The sequence below is a fragment of the Salvelinus fontinalis genome, chromosome 26, assembly GCF_029448725.1.
Source record: "Salvelinus fontinalis isolate EN_2023a chromosome 26, ASM2944872v1, whole genome shotgun sequence".
NCBI classification, from domain to species: domain Eukaryota; kingdom Metazoa; phylum Chordata; class Actinopteri; order Salmoniformes; family Salmonidae; genus Salvelinus; species Salvelinus fontinalis.
The window spans coordinates 24,485,392-24,507,376 of NC_074690.1; the positions used below are offsets into that span (position 1 = coordinate 24,485,392).

General features: G+C 43.1%; 1 protein-coding gene across 11 annotated transcripts in view; it reads left to right on the top strand.

The window, feature by feature from the left end:
- LOC129823982 (disco-interacting protein 2 homolog C-like) overlaps positions 1 to 21,985 on the top strand; it is a 279,556-nt gene that overhangs the window by 136,624 nt on the left and 120,947 nt on the right. For 10 of the 11 annotated variants that reach the window (XM_055883182.1, XM_055883186.1, XM_055883183.1 and 7 more), the window contains exon 2: positions 20,561 to 20,638. The exons of the other annotated variant lie outside the window; for it this stretch is intronic. In XM_055883182.1, the coding sequence (XP_055739157.1) occupies positions 20,561 to 20,638 (78 nt within the window). The remainder of the gene's footprint in view (positions 1 to 20,560; positions 20,639 to 21,985) is intronic. 11 annotated transcript variants of the gene reach the window in all.

Sequence of the window (21,985 nt, forward strand, 5' to 3'; positions counted from 1 at the left end):
TTTAGCCTCAAATAAATAAGGAAGCATGTTTAATTTGGTTTATATAATGCAAAAACAAAGTGTTGGAGAAGAAAGTAAAAGTGCAATATGTGCCATGTAAGAAAGCTAATGTTTAAGTTCCTTGCTCAGAACATGAGAACATATGAAAGCTGGTGGTTCCTTTTAACATGAGTCTTCAATATTCCCAGGTAAGAAGTTTTAGGTTGTAGTTATTATAGGAATTATTGGACTGTTTTTCTCTATACCATTTGTATTTCATATACCTTTGACTATTGGATGTTCTTATAGGCACTTTAGTATTGCCAGTGTAACAGTATAGCTTCCGTCCCTCTCCTCGCCCCTACCTGGGCTCGAACCAGGAACACATCGACAACAGCCACCCTCGAAGCATCGTTACCCATCGCTCTACAAAAGCCGCGGCCCTTGCAGAGCAAGGGGAACAACTACTTCAAGGTCTCAGAGCGAGTGACGTCACCGATTGAAACGCTATTAGCGCGCACCCTGCTAACTAGCTAGCCATTTCACATCGGTTACACCAGCCTAATCTCGGGAGTTGATAGACTTGAAGTCATAAACAGCCCAATGCTAGAAGCAGAGCGAAAATCTGCTGGCAAACGCATGAAAGTGCTGTTTGAATGAATGCTTACGAGCCTGCTGCTGCCTACCACTGCTCAATCAGACTGCTCTACCAAATATCAAATCATAGACTTAATTATAACATAATAACACACAGAAATATGAGCCTTAAGTCATTAATATGGTCAAATCCGGAAACTATCATTTTGAAAACAAAACGTTTATTTTTTCAGTGAAATACGGAACCGTTCCGTATTTTATCTAACGGGTGGCATCCTAAATATTCCTGTTACATTGCACAACCTTCAATGTTATGTCATAATTACGTAAAATTCTGGTAAATTAGTTAGCAACGAGCCAGGTGGCCCAAACCGTTGCATATACCTTGACTGCGTGCAATGAACGCAAGAGAAGTGACACAATTTCCCTAGTTTAATATTGCCTGCTAACCTGGATTTCTTTTAACTAAATATGCAAGTTTAAAAAATATATACTTCTGTGTATTGATTTTAAGAAATGCATTGATGTTTATGGTTAGGTACATTTGTGCAACAATTGTGCTTTTGTTCAATTATCCCCCATTTGGCGAAGTTGGCTGTCTTTGTTAGTCTTCACACAGTTCGCATCGAGTCATGTGGCCCAAACTGCTTCATATACCCTGACTCTGTTGCAAGAGAAGTGACACAAAGAAATGCATGTTAGCAGGCAATATTAACTAAATATGCAGGTTTAAAATATATATACTTGTGTATTGATCTTAAGAAAGGCATTGATGTTTATGGTTAGGTACACATTGGTGCAACGACAGTGCTTTTTTCGCGAATGCGCTTGTTAAATCACCCGTTTGGAGAAGTAGGGTATGATTCAATGATAAATTAGCAGGTACCGCATCGATTATATGCAACGCAGGCCTATTTAGATAAACTAGTTATATCATCAACCATGTGTAGTTAACTAGTGATTATGTTAAGATTGATTATTTTTTATAAGATACGTTTAATGCTAGCTAGCACCTTACCATGGCTCCTTGCTGCACTCGCATAACAGGTAGTCAGCCTGCCACACAGTCTCCTCGTGGAGTGCAATGTAATCGGCCATAATCGGTGTCCAAAAATGCAGATTACCGATTGTTATGAAAACTTGAAATCGGCCCTAATTAATCGGCCATTCCAATTAATCGGTCGACCTCTAGAACACGCTGTTGTACATGTAGACCCAGAGCATGCCAAACATGCTCAATGGGTGAAATGTCTGGTGAGTATGCAGGCCATGGAAGAACTGGGACATTTTCAGCTTCCAGGTATTGCGTACAGATCCTTACGACATGGGGCCGTGAATTATCACGCTGAAACATGAGGTGATGGCGGCGGATGAATGGCACGACAATGGGCCTCAGGATATTGTCATGGTATCTCTGTGCATTTAAATTGCAATTGTGTTCATTGTTTGTAGCTTATGCCTGCTCATACCATAACCCCACCTCCACCATGGAGCACTCTGTTCACAATGTTGACATCAGCAAAACGGTCACCTACACAATGCCATATGAATTGTCTGCCATCTGCCCGGTACAGTTGAAACCGGGATTAATCCATGAAGAGCACACTTCTTCAGTGTGCTAGTGGCCATCGAAGGTGAGCATTTTCACACTTAAGTTGGTTACGTCGCCAAACTGCAGTCAGGTCAAGACCCTGGTGAGGATGACGAGCACGCAGATGAGCTTCCCTGAGACGGTTTCAGACATTTTGCTCAGAAATTATTCGGTTGTGCAAACCCACAGTTTCATCAGCTGTCTGGGTGGCTGGTCTCAGACGACCCCACAGGTGAAGAAGCCAGATGTGTAGGTCCTGTGCTGGCGTGGTTACACGTGGTCTGCGGTTGTGAGGCCGGTTGGATGTACTGCCAAGTCCATTAAAACGATGTTCGAGGTGGGTTATGATAGAGAAATTAACATTACATTCTCTGCCAACAGCTCTGGTGGACATTCCTGCAGTCAGCTTGCCAATCTCACGCTCCCTCAACTTGAGACATCTGTGGCATTGTGTTGTGGGACAAAACTGCACATTTTAGACTGACCTTTTGTTGTCTCCAGCACAAGGTGCACTTGTGTAATGGTCATGCTGTTTAATCAGCTTCTTGATATGCCACACCTGTCAGGTGGATGGATTATTTTGGAAAATAATAATGGCTCACTAAACAGGGATGTAAAAATATTTGTGCACAACATTTTAGAGAAATAAGCTTTTTGTGCTTTTTGTGTATTTCAGCTCATGAAACATGGTAACAACACTTTACGTTTATATTTTTGTTCAGTGTATATTCGTTCTTCAGTTACGAAGATAGATGGCATCTTTTTCTGTCTGGGGAAGAGTTGACCTCTTGACCTAATTTATTGGCTTATTGTCTGCTGACTCATACATTTTCCCCCATGGGACTTTCCTGACCCCTGAATTGTAAATGTAGTAAGTGAAGTGTGCACCAATTTGAAATGTGTCTTTTCTCTGGATTTCACTGATCACACTGTGCGATTTCACTGATCACACTGTGCTGACTGAGATCTGACAGAATGGGTATGTTCGTAATGCATGGACTTTAATAATGGAATGAATTGGACTTTAATAATGGAATGAATTTCTCTCCGTATGTTGGTTCCCCTCTCCCACCACCACTACCAAAGCCCATTGTATCCCAACGATGTCCTGAAAATAATAACTATTAACACTCAGGCTACGTCCCAAATGGCAGCCTATTCCCTTTAGAGTGCACTACTATGGGCTCTGATCAAAAGTAGTACACTATAAATGGAATAGGGTGCCATTTGGGATGCAATCTGAAATGGCTAAAATAAAGCCTGGGAAATCAGGAAAATCTTGAAGTCAGGAAATCAGTATTATTATATCAAATAACAGTCTTTCACTGTACTTACAAGCTCAACCTCACTAGGAATTCATCCATCTTACGGTCAATGCAGAACGTCTTCGAAAGTTCACCTTCGCACCCATGGGCCAGACTACACTTAATCATAGGACCTACTGAAGAGATGAGTCTTCAGTAAAGACTTAAAGGTCGAGACCAAGTGCGTGTCTTTCACATTTATAGGCAGACCATTACATACAAATGTAGCTCTATAGGAGAAATCCCTTCCTTCCAGCTGTTTGCTTAGAAGTTCTAGGGACAACAAGGAGGCCTGCATCTTGTGACCGTAGTGTACGTGTAGGTATGTATGGCAGGACCAAATCGGAGAGATGGGTAGGAGCAAATCCATGTAATGCTTTTTAGATTAGCAGAAAAACATTGAATTCAGCCCTAGCCTTAACAGGAAGCCAGAGGCTAGAACTGGAGTAATATGATAAAAAATTTGGTTTCTAGTCCAGATTCTAGCAGCCGTGTTTAGCACTAACTGAAGTTTATTAAGTGCTTTATCCAGGTTGCCGGAGAGTAGAGCATTGCAGTAGTCTAATCTAGAATTGACAAAAGCATGGATTAGTTTTTCTGCATAATTGTTGGACAAAAAGTTTCAGATTTTTGCAATGTTACAAAGATGGAAAAAAACTGCCCTCTAGCATAGTTGCCCGTAGTTTGTTCAATAATAATGTTTATTTGATATTGTACACATCTGCAGCTAAAAACTGAATTGCTGTATGCATTGTTGTTAATCCAAGCCACCAGAGAGCTCCAGCAGTGCCCTGTCCTCATTTCCCCAGGCCTCCCCAGGGGCAAGCTATAGGATCTCTGTCGCCATGGTGCCATGGCCTGCGCCAACAAATACCAATTTGTTTGTTTTTGCTGATGTTGCTGGTATAGCATGTTTGGGCATGCAGGTTGGGGTTGGACTGTTCCAACTGGAAAGGTTTAGAGGGGTGCAGACTGACTCTTTAATGATTGGATTAAACCCCCTCAAGAAAAAGTGGTTTGAATGTAAAGCAAAGAAGGGAAAGCTAATTGACAACCAATCATCTGGCTCAAACAGTGTGTGTGTAATCAGCGAGGAAGAGGCGAAGCGAGATGATTTACTCCGCCCAACATCTGTCCTGTGAGATAAGCCCTTTTTGTATTGAGGTCTATGAGAGTGTTTAATTAAGTGAGGCTTATTTGATCCAACAGAAGTTTCATGATGTTTAGGCTCTAACAAATGCACTGATATAAATGGATGCATGTGGCATTTCAGCAACTTTGAGAAAAACAACTTTGTTGTGCCTGTTGTTCACACGCGTATCAGCCCTCTCATTGGCTAGAATGGACCCACCTGATCTCATGTGCCTTCACTCATTCAGGACATGCATTTCCATCGTTAAAGCGGTCACTCTTAGGGCTGGGCGATATATTGAATTAATTTGAATGTGTTTTTGCGGTATATTCCAAATGCCTGTATCGCAAGAATCAAGGTTTTGTTATTTTTTGTTTTTATGGGCGTTTATGTCCACTCATGTTGTATTTTTGGTCTCGTCTCTTTCGCTCCTTCTGCGCTGTGTGCACCTTCCCATTTTTGGTCCAACAGAATGGTTCATATGGACACAAACACATTGAGACATTATTTTACTGTAATAGAGAAGTTAACTATTCTAACGATACCCTTTGTATGTCTCAACTACTCAAATTGCACACAGAGCAGACACTACTAAAACGAGAGTATCAAGGAACATTGGTTCACAATGCGGCATCGGGGTACCACGTACTGCTAGCAGCATTCTAGCCAAAGACTGTTATACTAGCTGTCTCTTCTCTTGTTGTGCATTATGCATGGTTCTAGTTAAATTTGTAACAAAAAAGGGCATTTTCATAGGCAGACTTGAAAGCCAGATCAGTGGTTTCTTGCAACAACAAAAACATGCAGATTAAATTATTTTGATAAAATCAGTAAATTATTAGTGGGTCTCGTAGTTGTGGAAGCCTTAAATTCATGAGATTATTGCTGACTGTTTGAAATGCAGTGTGTTTTAACTTTAATTGTATGACAATGCTTATTTAGAGAAAACTTCTTTTTTTTAAAATCTCTAATACATACATTTGAAAACAAATCTAGATCCGATTTTTTGGGGTCAAATCGCCCAGCCTTAGTCACTCTGCTATCTTGTCAATATAATAGATAATCTTTGGTGTAGTGTGACTAGTTGCAAAGGCACTTCATTTTTTTAAATAGTAATTTAACTAGGCAAGTCAGTTAAGAACAAATTCTTATTTACAATGACGGCATACCCCGGCCAAACCCGGACGACGCTGTGCGCTGCCCTATGAGACTTCCAATCACGTCCGGATGTGATGCAGCCTGGATTCAAACCAGGGACTGCAGTGACACCTCTTGCACTGAGATGCAGTGCCTTAGACCGCTGCGCCACACACACAAGGCAGAAGGGGATTCCTTTTGAAATGTTTACATGTATTGTGAAATGCAAATAAGGGGATTGTTTTCCTGCGTTGCCTGCCTGAGCGCTAGATTAGTATTTTCATTGTCCCTGTGGAGTGGCTGTGTGCTTCAGGTAGGAATACAGAGAGACAGAGGAGCTCTGCTGTACAGGGCAGCATGGCGCTTTGTAAACGGAGCTATAGATAGTTATTAGTTAGTCCTAATATCTACATATATTTTACACTACCAACACCTGTGTCCCATTTTTTTGGGCTGGATATGCATATGCTTGGTGAGTATAATTTATTGTGGGTTTCAAATATCAACCATCACCGAGGTGTATGCTGTGCAACAACAACATGAATATTTAATCATATAACTGAGTGCTAACACTGTGATTAGCATGGTACTTGTAGTCCTCTGCATCTTTTGATATTTTTATTGCCACAATATTGCAGCTAAGCAGGCATTCTTGAACTGGTGTTTCTCCTTTTGGTGGCTTAGCTTTTTCACTTTTTAGTTGGTCCCGCTTTTGTGTGACTGTAGTGTGTGTGTGTGTGTGTGTGTGTGTGTGTGTGTGTGTGTGTGTGTGTGTGTGTGTGTGTGTGTGTGTGTGTGTGTGTGTGTGTGTGTGTGTGTTTGGGTATATGCACAGTCTGGATGGGTAAAGGATGGGCCAGCCTAGGGTCTTTAATGGGATTCTGGGGCCCTGGCCCCTTGCGGTGAGAGACCCTATGCGAGGGGCTCCAGCTGTGTGGACTGTGTACCTGCACTTCTCTTATCTAAGTCTGCCTGTCTGCTGTAATCATACAGACAGACGGTGTCAAAAGTAGTGCACTAGGGAATAGGGTGCCATTTGGGACGCAGACTAAGGGACCTAATCTATTGTACAGTAAGCCTCTGTACTGTACATATGATATAAGCCTGGGTTGGCCGGGGAGCTGAAGGGAAGGGGTGTTAGTGAGGCTCAGGCAGCAAAGGCAACAGCAGTTAGCAGCGCCTAATCAAATCAATCAAATCAAATGTTATTTGTCACATGCTTCGTAGACAGCAGGTGTAGACTAACAGTGAAATGCTTAATTATGGGTACATTTACAACAATGCAGAGTTAAAGACAAGATAAAAAATGTAATAAAACATTTAAATAGTGGTACGAAGAATAAATACACAGTGAATAAGAAATCCAAATAAAGAGTAAAAATAACATGGCTATATACAGGGAGTACCAGTAATTGAGGTAGCTATGTACTGTACATATAGGTAGGGGTAAAGTGACTAGGCAACAGGATAGATCATAGACAATAGCAGCAGCGTGTGTGTGTGTGCGGCGTCAGTATGCATGTGTGCATGTTATGTGTGTTGGGGTGTTAGTTTAAGTGTGTGTGTGTGTGTGTGTGTGTGTGTGTGTGTGTGTGTGTGTGTGTGTGTGTGTGTGTGTGTGTGTGTGTGTGTGTGTGTGTGTGTGTGTGTGTGTGTGCATAGAGAGTTAGTGCAAAAAAGGGTTGATGCAGCTACTCCGGGTAGCCATTTGATTAGCTATTTAGTTGTCTTGTTTAGAAGTCCCACGGCTTGGTGGTAGAAGCTGTTCAGGGTCGTGTTGGTTTCAGACTTGGTGCATTGGTACCACTTGCTGTGCAGTAGCAGAGAGAACAGTCTCTGGCTTGGGTGGCTGGAGTCTTTGACAATTTTTGTTGCTCCTGTCTCTGGCACCTCCTGGTATAGAGGTCCTGGATGGCAGGGAGCTTGGCCCCAGTGATGTACTGGGCCATACGCACTACTCTCTGTAGCGTCCTCGGGTCAGATGCCAAGCAGTTGCCATACCAAGTGGTGATGTAGCCAGTCAAGATGCTCTCAATGGTGCAGCTATAGACATTTTTGAGGATCTGAGTGCCAAATCTTTTCAACCTCCTGAGGGGGAATATACATTGTTGTTCCCTCTTCACGACTGTGTTGGTGTGTCATGACAAATCCTTCTTGAAAGCGGAGCTCTAACCTTTTGCTCACTGCGGATGTTGCCTGTAATTCATGGCTTCTGGTTGTGATATGTACTGTACGTTATTAATGAAGCCAGTAACTGATGTGGTACACTCCTCAATGTTATCGAATGAATTCCACAACATATTACAATCTGTGACAGCAAAACAGTCCTGTAGCTTAGCATCTGCTTCATCTGACCGCTTCCGAATTGAGTGTGTCACTTGTACTTCCTGTTTGAGTTTTTGCTTGTAAGCAGGAATCCGAAGGATAGAGTTATGGATTCGCCAAATGGAGGGAGAGCTTTGTATGCGTCTCTGTGTGAACAGGTATGCGTCCCTCTTTGTATGCGTCCCTCTAGTTGCACAGGTAACATGCAGTTTCCCTGCATTAAAATCACCCGCCAATAGGAGAGCTGCCTCTGATGAGCATTTTCTTGTTGTTATATGGCCCTGCAATTGGCTCCCAAGTGGCGCAGTTGTCTAAGCACTGCATCTCAGTGCAAGAGGCATCACTACAGTACCTGGTTCAATTCCAGGCTGTATCACATTCAGCCGTGATTGGGAGTCCCATATGGCGGCACACAATTGGCCCAGTGTCGTTCAAGTTTGGCCGGGGTAGGCCGTCGTTGTAAATAAGAATTTGTTCTGAATTGACTTGCCTAGTTAAATAAAGGTAAAACAAAGTAATTAACAATTTGAAAAAAAAATATAGCTCGTTGAGTGCGGTTTTAGTGCCAGCATCAGTTTGTGGTGGTAAGTAGACAGCAACGAAAAATACAGATGAAAACTCTTGGTGAATAGTATGGTCTACAGCTTATCATGATGTATTGTAACTCAGGCGAGTAGAACCTAGAGACTCCCTTAATGTTAGAGATCACGCATCAGCTGTTGTTAACAAAGAGACACACACCCCCACCCTTGAGTTTACGAGACACTGCCTTTCTGTTCTGCTGATGCATAGAGAAACCAGATTTATATTAACCATGTCCTCCTTCTTAAACGACTCCATGAAGCATAGGATATTACCGTTCTTCAGGTCCCATTGATACGATAATCTCGAACGGAGCTCGTCTAGTTTGTTCTCTAGTACATTTGCCATTAGAAGAGAGGGTAGAGGCAAAATAGTATAATTAGCATGAAAAAAAAACACAAAATAGCATAATTGGTCAGGAGCAAGTAAAACAGCCACTTTACATGCCAGCAACATTCTCACAAAATAAAAAAAGGGAAATGGTGCTGATTTTATTGTTCCCCCATTACATCCAGTGTAGATAATCATCGTGATGGGGAGGGAGAGAGACCGAGGGAGAGAGAAATGAGTTCTTCCCGTTGTGCTATAAAAGCATTACATAAACATTCCTGGGAGAGGACTGGATTCTGGGAGGCAGGCTGACCATGCCATTTCTACTCCTGCTCCTCCCCTTCCTCCTCCCCTTCATCTTCTTCCTCCTGCTCCTCCTCCTCTTCCTCCTACACTCTGTTCAAATAGTATTTTACTGTTTTCTACACATGTTGTGGGTCTCCTATGAAAATAAACTAAGTGAGCTTTAATTTTAAGAACCTGGGCAAAGAAAGCAGGTATAATGGGTGTGTTTAGCGTAGCGGTGTGGGTTACAACCTTTGTCAGCACTAAAACGCAGGTAGGGCTTCTTTAGCCAACTCACCATTTCCTCTGCAATAAGTATTTCATGTGTTGGAGCCAAAACTAGCACTGTGAGTATGGTGGCTACTCTGGCCTCACCCTGCAATTGACTCTGAGGATGCTAGCATACTTATATGTTCTTGCTCTTATATGACCACTTTGGTGCATAGTATTTTAGAAACCAAAGGAACATCTATCTGAAAGTGAGAGTCTCTGAAAGGAAATATGAAATATAAGGATTGGATGGATTGAGTCATAGTGCAGTATATATCTTAAATTATTCATAGCATGAAGCAGCTTACTAAATATAAAAATCAGCAGAGTGAGTCACTGTACTGTACACTGTAGGGAACTGTATGCATATTTTAGTGTTAAGTATTTCAGTCTCTGTTGTACTTAAACTTGCCGCTAATTATTTCAAATTATTCTTTCCAAAAGTAAGTTGTGATTAAAACCATATGCATAGAGGGTTTATAAAGTAATTATGTAGTAGGGTGGCCTGTGTGTGTTGCTCAATTGGTATCAAGGGACTTAACTTGTGCCCAGAAAACATTCCCCACACCATTACACCACCGCCACCAGCCTGTACCGTTGACTCATACTGCTTACGCCAAATCCTCTGCCATCAGCATGATGCAACAGGAACCGGGATTCATCAGACCAGGCGATGTTCCACACCTGTTGGTCATGTGCCCGCTGGAGCTGCTTCTTGTTTTTAGCTGATAGGAGTGGAACTCGGTGTGGTCGTCTGCTGCAATAGCCCATCCGTGACCAGGACCGACGAGTTTTCAATTCCAAGATGCTGTTCTGCACACCACTGTTTTCCTGCACCGTTATTTTCCTGTTTGTGGCCCGCCAGTTAGCTTGCAATTATCCTTTGACCTCATCAACAAGCTGTTTTTGCCCACAGGACTGACGCTGACTGGATGTTTTTAGTTTGTCGCGCCATTCTCGGTAAACCTTAGACCATTTTGTGCATGAAAAGCCCCGGAAGCCTGCAGTTTCTGAGATACTGGAACAGGCGCGCCTGGCAGCGACGATCATACCAAACTCATAGTTGCTTAGGTCACTCGTTTTGCCCAGTCTAATATTCAATCGAACAGTAACTGAATGCTTCGATGCCTATCTGCCTGCTTTATATAGAAACCACGGCAATGTCACTCACTGTCTGTAGGAGCGAACCATTTTCTTGAATGGGGTGGTGTGCCTAGTAAACCACTAAGTGTATATGTCAATTGTCACCATCTATGTCATTGTCTTCTTTCTGTCAAAAGAACAGCTTAGTCATGTTTTTCTATGGACAAGGGACCTCTTCATTGTGCTGTTGGTTCTCAGCTCAGAGGCTTGAGCTAAAGATGTCTCTCAGATGGGTTCTGACAAACAGCTGTAGCAGGAGAAAGAATCAATAGAGCCTATTTTCTGTTATTGTCCATCGGTGGCTCACATTTGGGTTCAAGTTATTGTTAGAGGATCTGATAAACCATGATCAGTCAATCAGCATTATACTATTGGGAAAAGTATACATTTTTAGGCCAATGTTACAAATAGGGAGGTTAAAGACCTTCGTAAGGCATCAGTCATGAAGGGATCTATAGCAAAAATAAATAGCTAAATAGTATAATGCTGGGAAAGATGGGTTAATCTGTGGACATCGGCGAGTTGGAGTTAAGATCCATAAAATCCAGCAATTGCAGAAAGAGGAAATTAGCAATATTCAGTTGAAGTCGGAAGTTTACATACACTTAGGTTGGAGTCATTAAAACTTGTTTTTCAACCACTCCACAAATTTCTTAACAAACTATAGATTTGGCAAGTTGGTTAGGACATCTACTTTGTGCAGGACACAAGTCATTTTTCCAACAATTGTTTACAGACAGATTATTTCACTTATAATTCACTGTATCACAATTCCAGTGGGTCAGAAGTTTACATACAATAAGTTGACTCTGCCTTTAAACAGCTTGGAAAATTCCCGAAAATGATGTCATGGCTTTAGAAGCTTCTGATAGGCTAATTGACATAATTTCAGTCAATTGGAGGTGTACCTGTGGATGTATTTCAAGGCCTAACTTCAAACTCAGTGCATCTTTGCTTGACATCATGGGAAAATAAAAAGAAATCAGCCTAAGACCTCAGAAAAAAAGTGTAGACCTCCACAAGTCTGGTTCATCCTTGGGAGCAATTTCCAGACACCTGAAGGTACCACGTTCATCTGTACAAACAATAGTACGCAAGTATCAACACCATGGGACCACGCAGCCGTCATACTGCTCAGGAAGGAGACGTTCTGTCTCCTAGAGATGAACGTCCTTTGGTGCGAAAAAGTGCAAATCAATCCAAGAACAACAGTAAAGGACCTTGTGAAGATACTGGAGAAAACAGGTACAAAAGTATCTATAGCCACAGTAAAACGAGTCCTATATCGACATAACCTGAAAGGCTGCTCAGCAAGGAAGAAGCCACTGCTGCAAAACCGACATAAAAAAGCCAGACTATGGTTTGCAACTGCACATGGGGACAAAGATCGTACTTTTTGGAGAAATGTCCTCTGGTCTGATAGAACTGTTTGGCCATAATGACCATCGTTATGTTTGGAGGATAAAAGGGGAGGCTTGCAAGCCGAAGAACACCATCCCAACCGTGAAGCACGGGGTTGGCAGCATCATGTTGTGGGGGTGCTTAGCTGCAGGAGGGACTGGTGCACTTCACAAAATAGATGGCATCATGAGGGGAAAAAATGATGTGGATATATTGAAGCAACATCTCAAGACATCAGTCAGGAAGTTAAAGCTTGGTCGCAAATGGGTCTTCCAAATGGACAATGACCCCAAGCATAATTCCAAAGTTGTGGCAAAATGGCTTAAGGACAACACAGTCAAGGTATTGGAGTGGCCATCACAAAGCCCTGACCTCAATCCTATAGAAAATGTGTGCGCAGAACTGAAAATGCGTGTGCGAGCAAGGATCCTACAAACTTGACTCAGTTCCACCAGCTCTGTCAGGAGGATTGGTCCAAAATTCACTCAACTTATTGTGGGAAGCTTGTGGAATGCTACCGAAAGCGTTTGACCCAAGTGAAACAATTTAAAGGCAATGCTACCAAATACTAATTGAGTGTATGTAAACTTCTGACCGCCTCATGTTCGTTGTCTCCTGCTGTCTTCTCTCCTACTCTGGAGGACACGACTGAGTCTGTGGTCCAAATGGCACCCTATTCCCTATGGGCCATTGTCAAAAGTAATGCACTACATAGGGGAATATGGTGCCATTTGAAAGCCGTTTGAGACTGAGCTCTCTCTCACTGGCTTAAACAGAGCTTCGCCCCAAAGCTGGCTGTGTAAATGTACTAAAGCCATCAAACAAGCTCCATTCCACACAGACAGACAGACAGACAGACACCCCCGTAATCTCAGGTCTGTCTGTGTCTGCCTGTCTTTCGATCTGTGTCTCTGTCTGCCTGTTTTCCTGCATCAGGCAGATCATCAGGAAATCTCAAATCCAGAGCTGGAGAAGAAGTTAATTTCAGTTCGCCTTGGATCACTTCCCCGAATATCAGTGCCTCGTGCCAAGAAGGGTGTGTGTGTGTGTGTGTGTGTGTGTGTGTGTGTGTGTGTGTGTGTGTGTGTGTGTGTGTGTGTGTGTGTGTGTGTGTGTGTGTGAGAGTGAGAGAGTGAGAGAGTGAGAGAGTGAGAGAGTGAGTGAGTGAGTGAGTGAGAGGCTGCAAAGTGGGTTTTGTTGTATGTGGTTGTTTTGCAGTGTAGCCTATGGGCATTTCCATCGAAAAGGACCCATGAGCACCAACATGTGATGTTCATAGGTGCATGTCAAATGAATGCTAGGAGTCTTTCTTTTCGGGAAATTAAGGCATAGATGCATTTTTCAGCCATTTTCCATCTTAAAAGATAGGTATAAATAAAGGCTTTGATTTCTGGATAAACAGATGGAAGAGGGGCCTTTAGAAACCTTTTAATACTTTTTCTGGTAGATGTTATCAGAAATACAGTGCATTCGGAAAGTATTCAGACCCCATGACTTTTTCAACATTTTCTTACGTTACAGCCTTATTCTGAAATGGATTCAGTACCGTTTTTTTTACCTCATCAATCTACACACAATACCCCATAATGACAAAGTGAAAACAGGTGTTTAGAAATGTTAGCAAATTTATGAAAAAATAAAAACAAAAATACGTTATTTACATAAGTATTGAGACCCTTTGCTATGAGACTCTTAATTGAGCTCAGATGCATCCTGTTTCCATTGATCATCCTTGAGATGTTTCTACAACTTGATTGGAGTACACCTGTGGTAAATTCAATTGATTGGACATGATTTGGAAAGGCACAGACCTGTCTATATAATGTCCCACATTTGACAGTACATGTTAGAGCAAAAACCAAGCCATGACGAAGGAATTGCCCATAGAGCTCCGAGACAGGATTGTGTCGAGGCATAGATCTTCAGAAGGGCATCAACAAATTTCTGCAAGTTCTGCAAGAACCCAGTGGTCTCCATCATTCTCAAATGGAAGAAGTTTGGAACCACCAAGACTTTTCCTAGAGCAGTCAGGTGAGAAGGGCCTTGGTCAGGAAGGTGACCAAGAACAAGATGGTCCCTCTGACAGAGCTCCAGAGTTTTTCTGTGGAGATAGGAGAACCATCTAGAACAGGGGTGTCAAAGTCAAATGGACGGAGGGCCAAATAAAAAATTTAGCTACAAGCCGAGGGCCGGACTGTTCGAATGTTCATTGAAAAATTTTTAAATGACGCATATAGTCTAGTGAACCTAATTGAACCTACTGAAAACCTAACAAATATATTCCAATATGATCAGATAAATAAAGCAATATTTTCTTATGGCTCTGTCAGTAATCTTTAATTTTCAACAGACACAAAAGACAAATTTCCTTTATATAAAAATCCCCATAACATGAACATTAAATGAAAGAAACCGGTATTCAAGGCACCATCAGTAGCCTATATTTTCTATTTTAGCAAAAGTGGGCTAAATTTACTTCAAAGAAAAAAACAATAATAGCAATTTTCTATCATCCACTCAACTGAAATATTTTTAAAATATAATTGGATTGAAATACAATAAAATAAAGTGCAAAAATCTATTAATCAAAAACAACACTTTGTTTAAGGAGAAGTAACATGCAGTGAAAACAAATATTAAACTTTAACTTTTAAACTTGAACTGAGTAAAAACTCTAAATATGTGATTGCACAGTAATGTTCACTTGTTTGAGGTTGAGGGTGATACTTGGTGGTGTCCCATCTTTTCCACAAGTTCATCAATGTTCGGGGTAAGGCTCTGAGCTGAGGAAATCCTCAGAATTGAGTGGAGGTGTTCAGCAGTAAGTCGACTTCTGTGTGATGTTTTGTTCAGGTTCATCAAAGAAAACAGTTGTTCACACAGGTATGTGCTGCCAAACATAGACAACGTTTGAGCAGCCTGGATGCGCAGCTGGGGCATTGTGTCGGGGAGGAAACGGGCGAACTCCGCAGCACCCACTGCCGCATATTTTGCCCTCAGTGCATCATTGCATTGGAGGTCAATCAACTCCATTTGGAGGTTTGGTGGTGAGCTTTCCACGTCAACAGCAAATGGGTTACCGAGCAGTTCCAACCTGCTTTTTTGTGCTTCAAAGTCAGCAAATCGGCGTCGAAAGTCAGCGGCAAGCATACCTATTTTATCAGCCAACTGTGCGCTCGGGAACGCACTGGTAGAGAGCTTCTCTTTCATGGTCTGGCAGCTGGGAAAGTGGCTCAAATTTTCTTTCCGCATCTGCGTCTCCCACAGAGTCAGTTTGGTTTTAAATGCCTTCACTGTACTGTACATATCAGAGATGACATGATCCCGACCCTGCAGCTGCAAGTTCATTGCATTCAGATGACTCGTAATGTCACACAGAAAAGCCATTTCACACAGAAACATTTCGTCTCGGAGTTGTGTTGTGTCTTTCCCTTTGCTGTCCAAGAACAGACAAATCTCCTCACGAAGCTCGAAACATCTTTGAAGCACCTTTCCCTGGCTTAGCCATCGCACCTCTGTGTGATAAGGCAAATCACCATGCTCCGTTTCTAACTCCGTCAGAAATGCCTTGAACTGGCGGTGATTCAAACCTTTGGCTCTGATAAAGTTAACTGTGCGCGTGATGATGCTCATTACATGCTCCATTTTCAAGGCTTTACCGCACAACGCTTCCTGGTGTATGATACAATGATAAGCTGTCAGCTCACCTGTCGCGTTTTCCTCTTGCATCTTTTCCCGTATCTTCGCCACCAGTCCGCTCCTGTGTCCACACATCGCAGGTGCTCCGTCGGTTTTCAAACCCACAAGTTTTTCCCAAGGCAGCTCCATCTCATTTACACATCTTGACACCTCTTCATACAAATCATGCCCCGTAGTTGTGCCATGCATAGGACGTAAAGCCAAAAACTCCTCTGTCACGCTTAGGCTGGAGTCCACTCCGCGGATGAAAATTGACAACTGGGCAATGTCAGAAATGTCGGTGCTCTCATCCACAGCCAAGGAATATGCAATGAAATCTTTTACCTTTTTCACAAGCTGCTCTTTTAGATTGATGGACAACTGGTCTACTCTCTCGGCAATGGTGTTTCTGCTCAGACTCACATTTAAAAAGAGTTGCCTTTTTTCTGGGCAAACTTCGTCACAAACTTTAATCATGCAGTTTTTGATGAAATCCCCCTCCGTAAATGGCCGGGCTGATTTAGCGATCTCTTCTGCCAAAATAAAACTGGCCTTGACAGCAGCCTGGCCTTGTGATTTGGCTTTTTTGAACAGAGCCTGTCGAGATTTGAGGCCTCGTTTTAATTCCTCTGCCTTTTGTAGCCTTTGTTCCATGTCCATATTCTTGTTTTTGTCCGCGTGTTTCGTTTCATAATGTCGTCTCAGATTATACTCTTTCAGTACCGCCACACTTTCTCCACACAGAAGACACACAGGTTTTCCAGCTACCTCCGTGAACATATACTCCGACTCCCACCTTGTTTGAAACCCCCGGTTCTCAGTGTCCACCTTCCGTTTTGCCATTTTTGATGGGTATCTGAAAGTTAATTTTACTGTGATGCTGACGACTGCTGTGCCAATAAATATTGAAATGAAGCAGCCTACTGCTCGGTGCGTCACCGTTGCATTGTGGGAAATGTAGTATTGGTGCGTGTAAAAGATCTGCGGGCTGCCGGCTTGCTGCGGTCTGCGGGCCGGTTCTAATAATAAATCAAGATCATCCCAGGGGCCGTAAAAAACCTTCTCGCGGGCCGGATGTGGCCCGCGGGCCTTGACTCTGACATATGTGATCTAGAAGGACAACCATCTCTACAGCACTCCACCAATCAGGCCTTTATGGTAGAGTGGCCAGATGGAAGCCACTCCTCAGTAAAAGGCACATGACAGCGCACTTGGAGTTTGCCAAAAAGCACCTAAAGGACTCTCAGACCATGAGAAACTCTGGTCTGATGAATCCAAGATTGAATTCTTTGGCCTGAATGCCAATCGTCATGTCTGGAGGAAACTTGGCACCATCCCTACAGTGAAGTATGGTGGTGGCAGCATCATGCTGTAGGGATGTTTTTCAGCGGCAGGGACTGGGAGACTAGTCGGGATTGAGGGAAAGACGAACGGAAAAGAGATCCTTGATGAAAACCTGCTCCAGAGCGCTCAGATCCTCAGACTGGGGGTGACGGTTCACCTTCCAACAAGACAACGACACTAAGCACACTAAGCACCCAATGCAGGAGTGGTTTTGGGACAAGTCTCTGAATGTCCTTGAGTGGCCCAGCCAGAGGCCGGACTTGAACCCGATCGAACATCTCTGGAGAGACCTGAAAATAACTGTGCAGCAATGCTACTCATTTAAGCTGACAGAGCTTGTGAGGATCTACAGAGAAGAATGGGAGACACTCTCCATATACTGGTGTGCCAAGTTTGTAGAGTTTTATTTTTATAACCCCTCCCCCTCTCTTGCTTTGTCATTATGGGGTATTGTGTGTAGATTGAGGGGGGGGGGGGGGGGGGGGGTGATTTAATACATTTTAGAATAAAGCTATGATGTAACAAAATATGTAATAAGTCAAGGGGTCTGAATACTTTCCAAATGCATTGTATATATCATAAGGAATGCACGATATATCGATTATCATATTGCAATCGGCCGATATTAGCTAAAAATGCCAACATCGGTATCGGCCCGATGTCTAGTTCAATACCGGTGTGCAAAACCGATGTCAAAGCTGACGTGCATACCTATATAACGTAGGTACAAATGTTGTGCTATATGTGCAACACAGCATTCCTAACCTAGCCCACAATGTCTGCTGTGTGGATCGAGCAGTCAACAAGTCGAGAAGTCATTTGAAAGAGTAAGAATAAGACAACTTAAAGAGTAAGACAACTTAAAGGTGAAATCCATTAACGCCAAGATAATGGAATTCATTGCACTTGACTTTCGCAAATGTTCGAACACCGGTACACACTACGAAGTGCACTATTTTTCACTGCTATTAGCTTCATGACATACTATGGAACGCCGTTTGGGTCTTTGCGTGTCAAAAAAAAATAGGCTTTTAAGACACGTCAATAACATACTGTAGAATGTTGTGTGTTCTGAATTGCACATGCAAGCCAAGCTCCACCACTACTCTCAGTAGCGCTGTCAAAGCTGTACAAAAAGTCTGCAAGCAAGCAAACAACGGCCATGAACGATGTGTTTACAATACCGCGTTGGTAATAATGCTTTATTTGTTCGATCACAACATCTGGGGTAGCTAGCTAGCTTTAGCTTGGTACCTAGTTAGCACCAATACAACCAGCCTGAAAACAATGACCAGTAGGAACTGCAGTCATTTTCATTATTCTTAGCAATTATTTAGGAATCCTTGTGAGTACGTATTAGCTAGGTAGCCACTTGTTAGTTGCCTATTGAAATTGAACTTCAGTTCATGAAAATAAATAACTAGCCAGCTACTTAACCCTGTTGCCCAAAGCTAACGTTATGAGCAGCCAGCTAGCTTCATCTGGCTAGTGAGGCTCGACCGGACCGGGTTATGTGTTGTGAAGCTAGCCACAATAAGGATTAGGCGCAAGTGGATTTTGCGATTTGCCTTCAAAATAAAATAACCTCTTTGAAGGTGATGCAGAAGGTTACTATTGGTGGAATCATGCCATATTTAGACTAGATCATGTTAAACAAGGTTGGAAAAAGCAATGAAATGGGGTATCAGTCTACTCAGTGACACCCACAGAACACAACTGTGAAGAGTTTACACAAATATTAGCGTTGTAGCTCTTATCACGGGACTGTGACTGTGTGAAATCACCTCCCCAGTCAGCCTATTGTGTGCAATGACATTCATATTGCACTGAACAGCTTTACCTAAGGTTGGGGATCAATGAAATGGGGTATCCGTCTAGTCCATACCCAAGATATTTTTTCCCAACTTCCTCCTCAGAGTTATCAGACTCCAACATCCATGCAGTATTGTTTTTCCTCAGGAATAGTGTTCAATACACATAGGTTGACAATAAATATGACTCAAATCACAGTTGTTTCAGAGTCCTGCAATAAGAGCTACGACGCAAATGTTCTCTGGGTGTCACTGAGTAGACTGATACCCAGATGTCATTGATCCACAATCCATAGGTAAGGCTGTGCAGTGAAATGTGTATGCCCCCAATGCAATTCTGAAGTATTATACATCCAGTGTGATTTCAACAGATTTTTTGTCAAATTAACAAATGGTCTTTTGTCTTAAAAATCTGGATTATTTTAGATGATGACACCTAGCTATATAGTTAGCTAGCTATTCTTAGCAATTATTTAGCTAGCTAACTATAGCTACTGAAACAGATGGTCGTTTTGCTACGTATTTGGGGAAGAACATTGTTTGCATCCATGAGCTAGCTGGCTTTTTTTATGACCAGCACTGTCGGTGCGGGAGACAATTTTACCAGCATCATAGCATATGTATCGATAAATCGTTGTGACATACGTAGAATCCGTCCCCCAGCCAGGCCCTCTCCTATCCTCCTCTCTCCCTCTCTCCATCCCCCAGCCAGGCCCTCTCCTATCCCCCGCTCTCCCTCTCTCCATCCCCCAGCCAGGCCCTCTCCTATCCTCCTCTCTCCCTCTCTCCGTCCCCCAGCCAGGCCCTCTCCTATCCCCCTCTCTCCCTCTCTCCGTCCCCCAGCCAGGCCCTCTCCTATCCTCCTCTCTCCCTCTCTCCGTCCCCCAGCCAGGCCCTCTCCTATCCTCCTCTCTCCCTCTCTCCGTCCCCCAGCCAGGCCCTCTCCTATCCTCCTCTCTCCCTCTCTCCGTCCCCCAGCCAGGCCCTCTCCTATCCTCCTCTCTCCCTCTCTCCGTCCCCCAGCCAGGCCCTCTCCTATCCTCCTCTCTCCATCTTTCCGTCTTCCAGCCAGGCCCTCTCCTATCCCCCTCTCCCTCTCTCCGTCCCCCAGCCAGGCCCTCTCCTATCCTCCTCTCTCCATCTTTCCGTCCCCCAGCCAGGCCCTCTCCTATCCCCCTCTTTCCTGCCCCCAGCCAATCCCCTCCTAATTACCTGTGTGATGGCCAGGGCAGTGAGGGCGCCAGGCCTTGATGGGTATACATGCTGGCAGCTGGGTCTCTGTCTCATTCATTACTGACACTCACTAAAGTCACTGCATGCACTGCATATTCCAGCTAGCTGTCTAGCTACTTCCCAACCTGTACTTCTCTCCTTCCTTGTTTCTCACCCCCTCCTCCCTATCCCTGTCGCTTCCTGTTTGTCCAACCTAGCTCTGAACAACCATCTGCTCCTTGTTCAGCATAAAAAAAGACAAAGCGTAGCAGCGATTAACCAAACAGCTTAACATGTTGTATACTGTCATCTGCTGATGCCATGGATATTGTGGTTCAGTAGCAGTAACAGCATGCAGATCTGAATAAGAGCCATAGAGAAAGAAATAAGAACGCACTTCAGTTTCACTAACGGTAGTTTTCCTCTCCTCCTTTGGCAGGTGACATCACACAGAAAGGCTATGAAAAGAAGAGGTCCAAATTAATTGGGGCCTTCCTCCCTAAGGCACCAGGTAAAGGTAAATACCACTCCTCCTATCAAAACACTAACCGTGTCTGTCTCAACTAATCTGAAACAGTGATGGATTCTGGAATAGAGTTCTGGGCTAATCTGACTCTGGAATAGAGGTCTTTGTTTTGTGATATAGACTGCATACCTCAAACCAAAAGATTGATGTCTAACACAACAATAATCTCAGATTCTCTGCCCTCCCTGGGTGTATATAGATTCAAGTCTAGTGGGAGAAATGACTGATGTATTTGTTATTAGTTGAAATATACAAGGGCCTAACTCTTGCTTATGTATTTTAGTCATAGTTAAACTTAACTAATACAATCTTACAGACCTAGCCTAACTAATCATGTTTTCACTTGGAGGTAATGCAAGTTAACAAAAGACAGAGGAACAGTGGATGTGACATTCTTTCAGTTTTCAATTTGTTTTCATTCATTTTCCATTTCATCCCATTTGCACCAAATTAAACAGAACTTTACTTTAGTGAATGTGTGGGTTGCAGTTCAGCTCAACTATATTCCTCTAACTGATGTCTGGGATGTTCTACAGTGTCAAAATGTTGTTATCCAATCGGCCATTTTGGAAAATAAATCCTGTCAGAAGAATGGCTCATTATTGACCCAGAAGACACCAGTGACAAAGCGTATATGTGTACATTCTCACAGAGTACTGTATAAAAATGGCCTCAACTGCATTTTCTGTGAATGCTTTGTGAATTGTTGTTTCCCCAACATCTATTTAAATGATCAAATGAGGGTCTGTGTCCCAAATGGTACCTATTCCCTATAATGCACTACTTTTTGACCAGAGTGTTATATGAATATGGTGCAATTTGGGACAAACACCCACTGATGGAAGGGGAGAGGCTGACCCATTTGTTATTCTGTGAAATGTGTCTTAAATATGTATTTTAACTGCCCATACATTGAATCCAAGCAGATCTAGGCCACTTGGCATGAACGGTAAGCAGGTATGGCAGCAGACCGCTTAGATTAAGTGTGAGTGTAATTGAATATCATGCTGTATGGTGTCTACACACGGCCGGCCCGCTCATTAGGCAGGATTATGTGGCCGCCTGCGGCAGCAGATTGACGAGGGCGTCATTTTCGGAGTTAAACTGACCGAGACGCACCTCCAAAAACAACACATAAAGCCTCACAGAATTCTGCCCCAAAACAATGACAGTATCTCTCAACCGGTGGCATAAGATAAGGGCTTTTTAGGTGAGCGTTGATGGCACACTGATAAGCAGTGCCCATTTTCTCAAAGGCAGGGGCACAAAATATTTTGCTTGTCCATTCCCAGGCACCTCTCCAGGGTGCTGCTGGAGCTCCACCAACGTTCTGCCAAA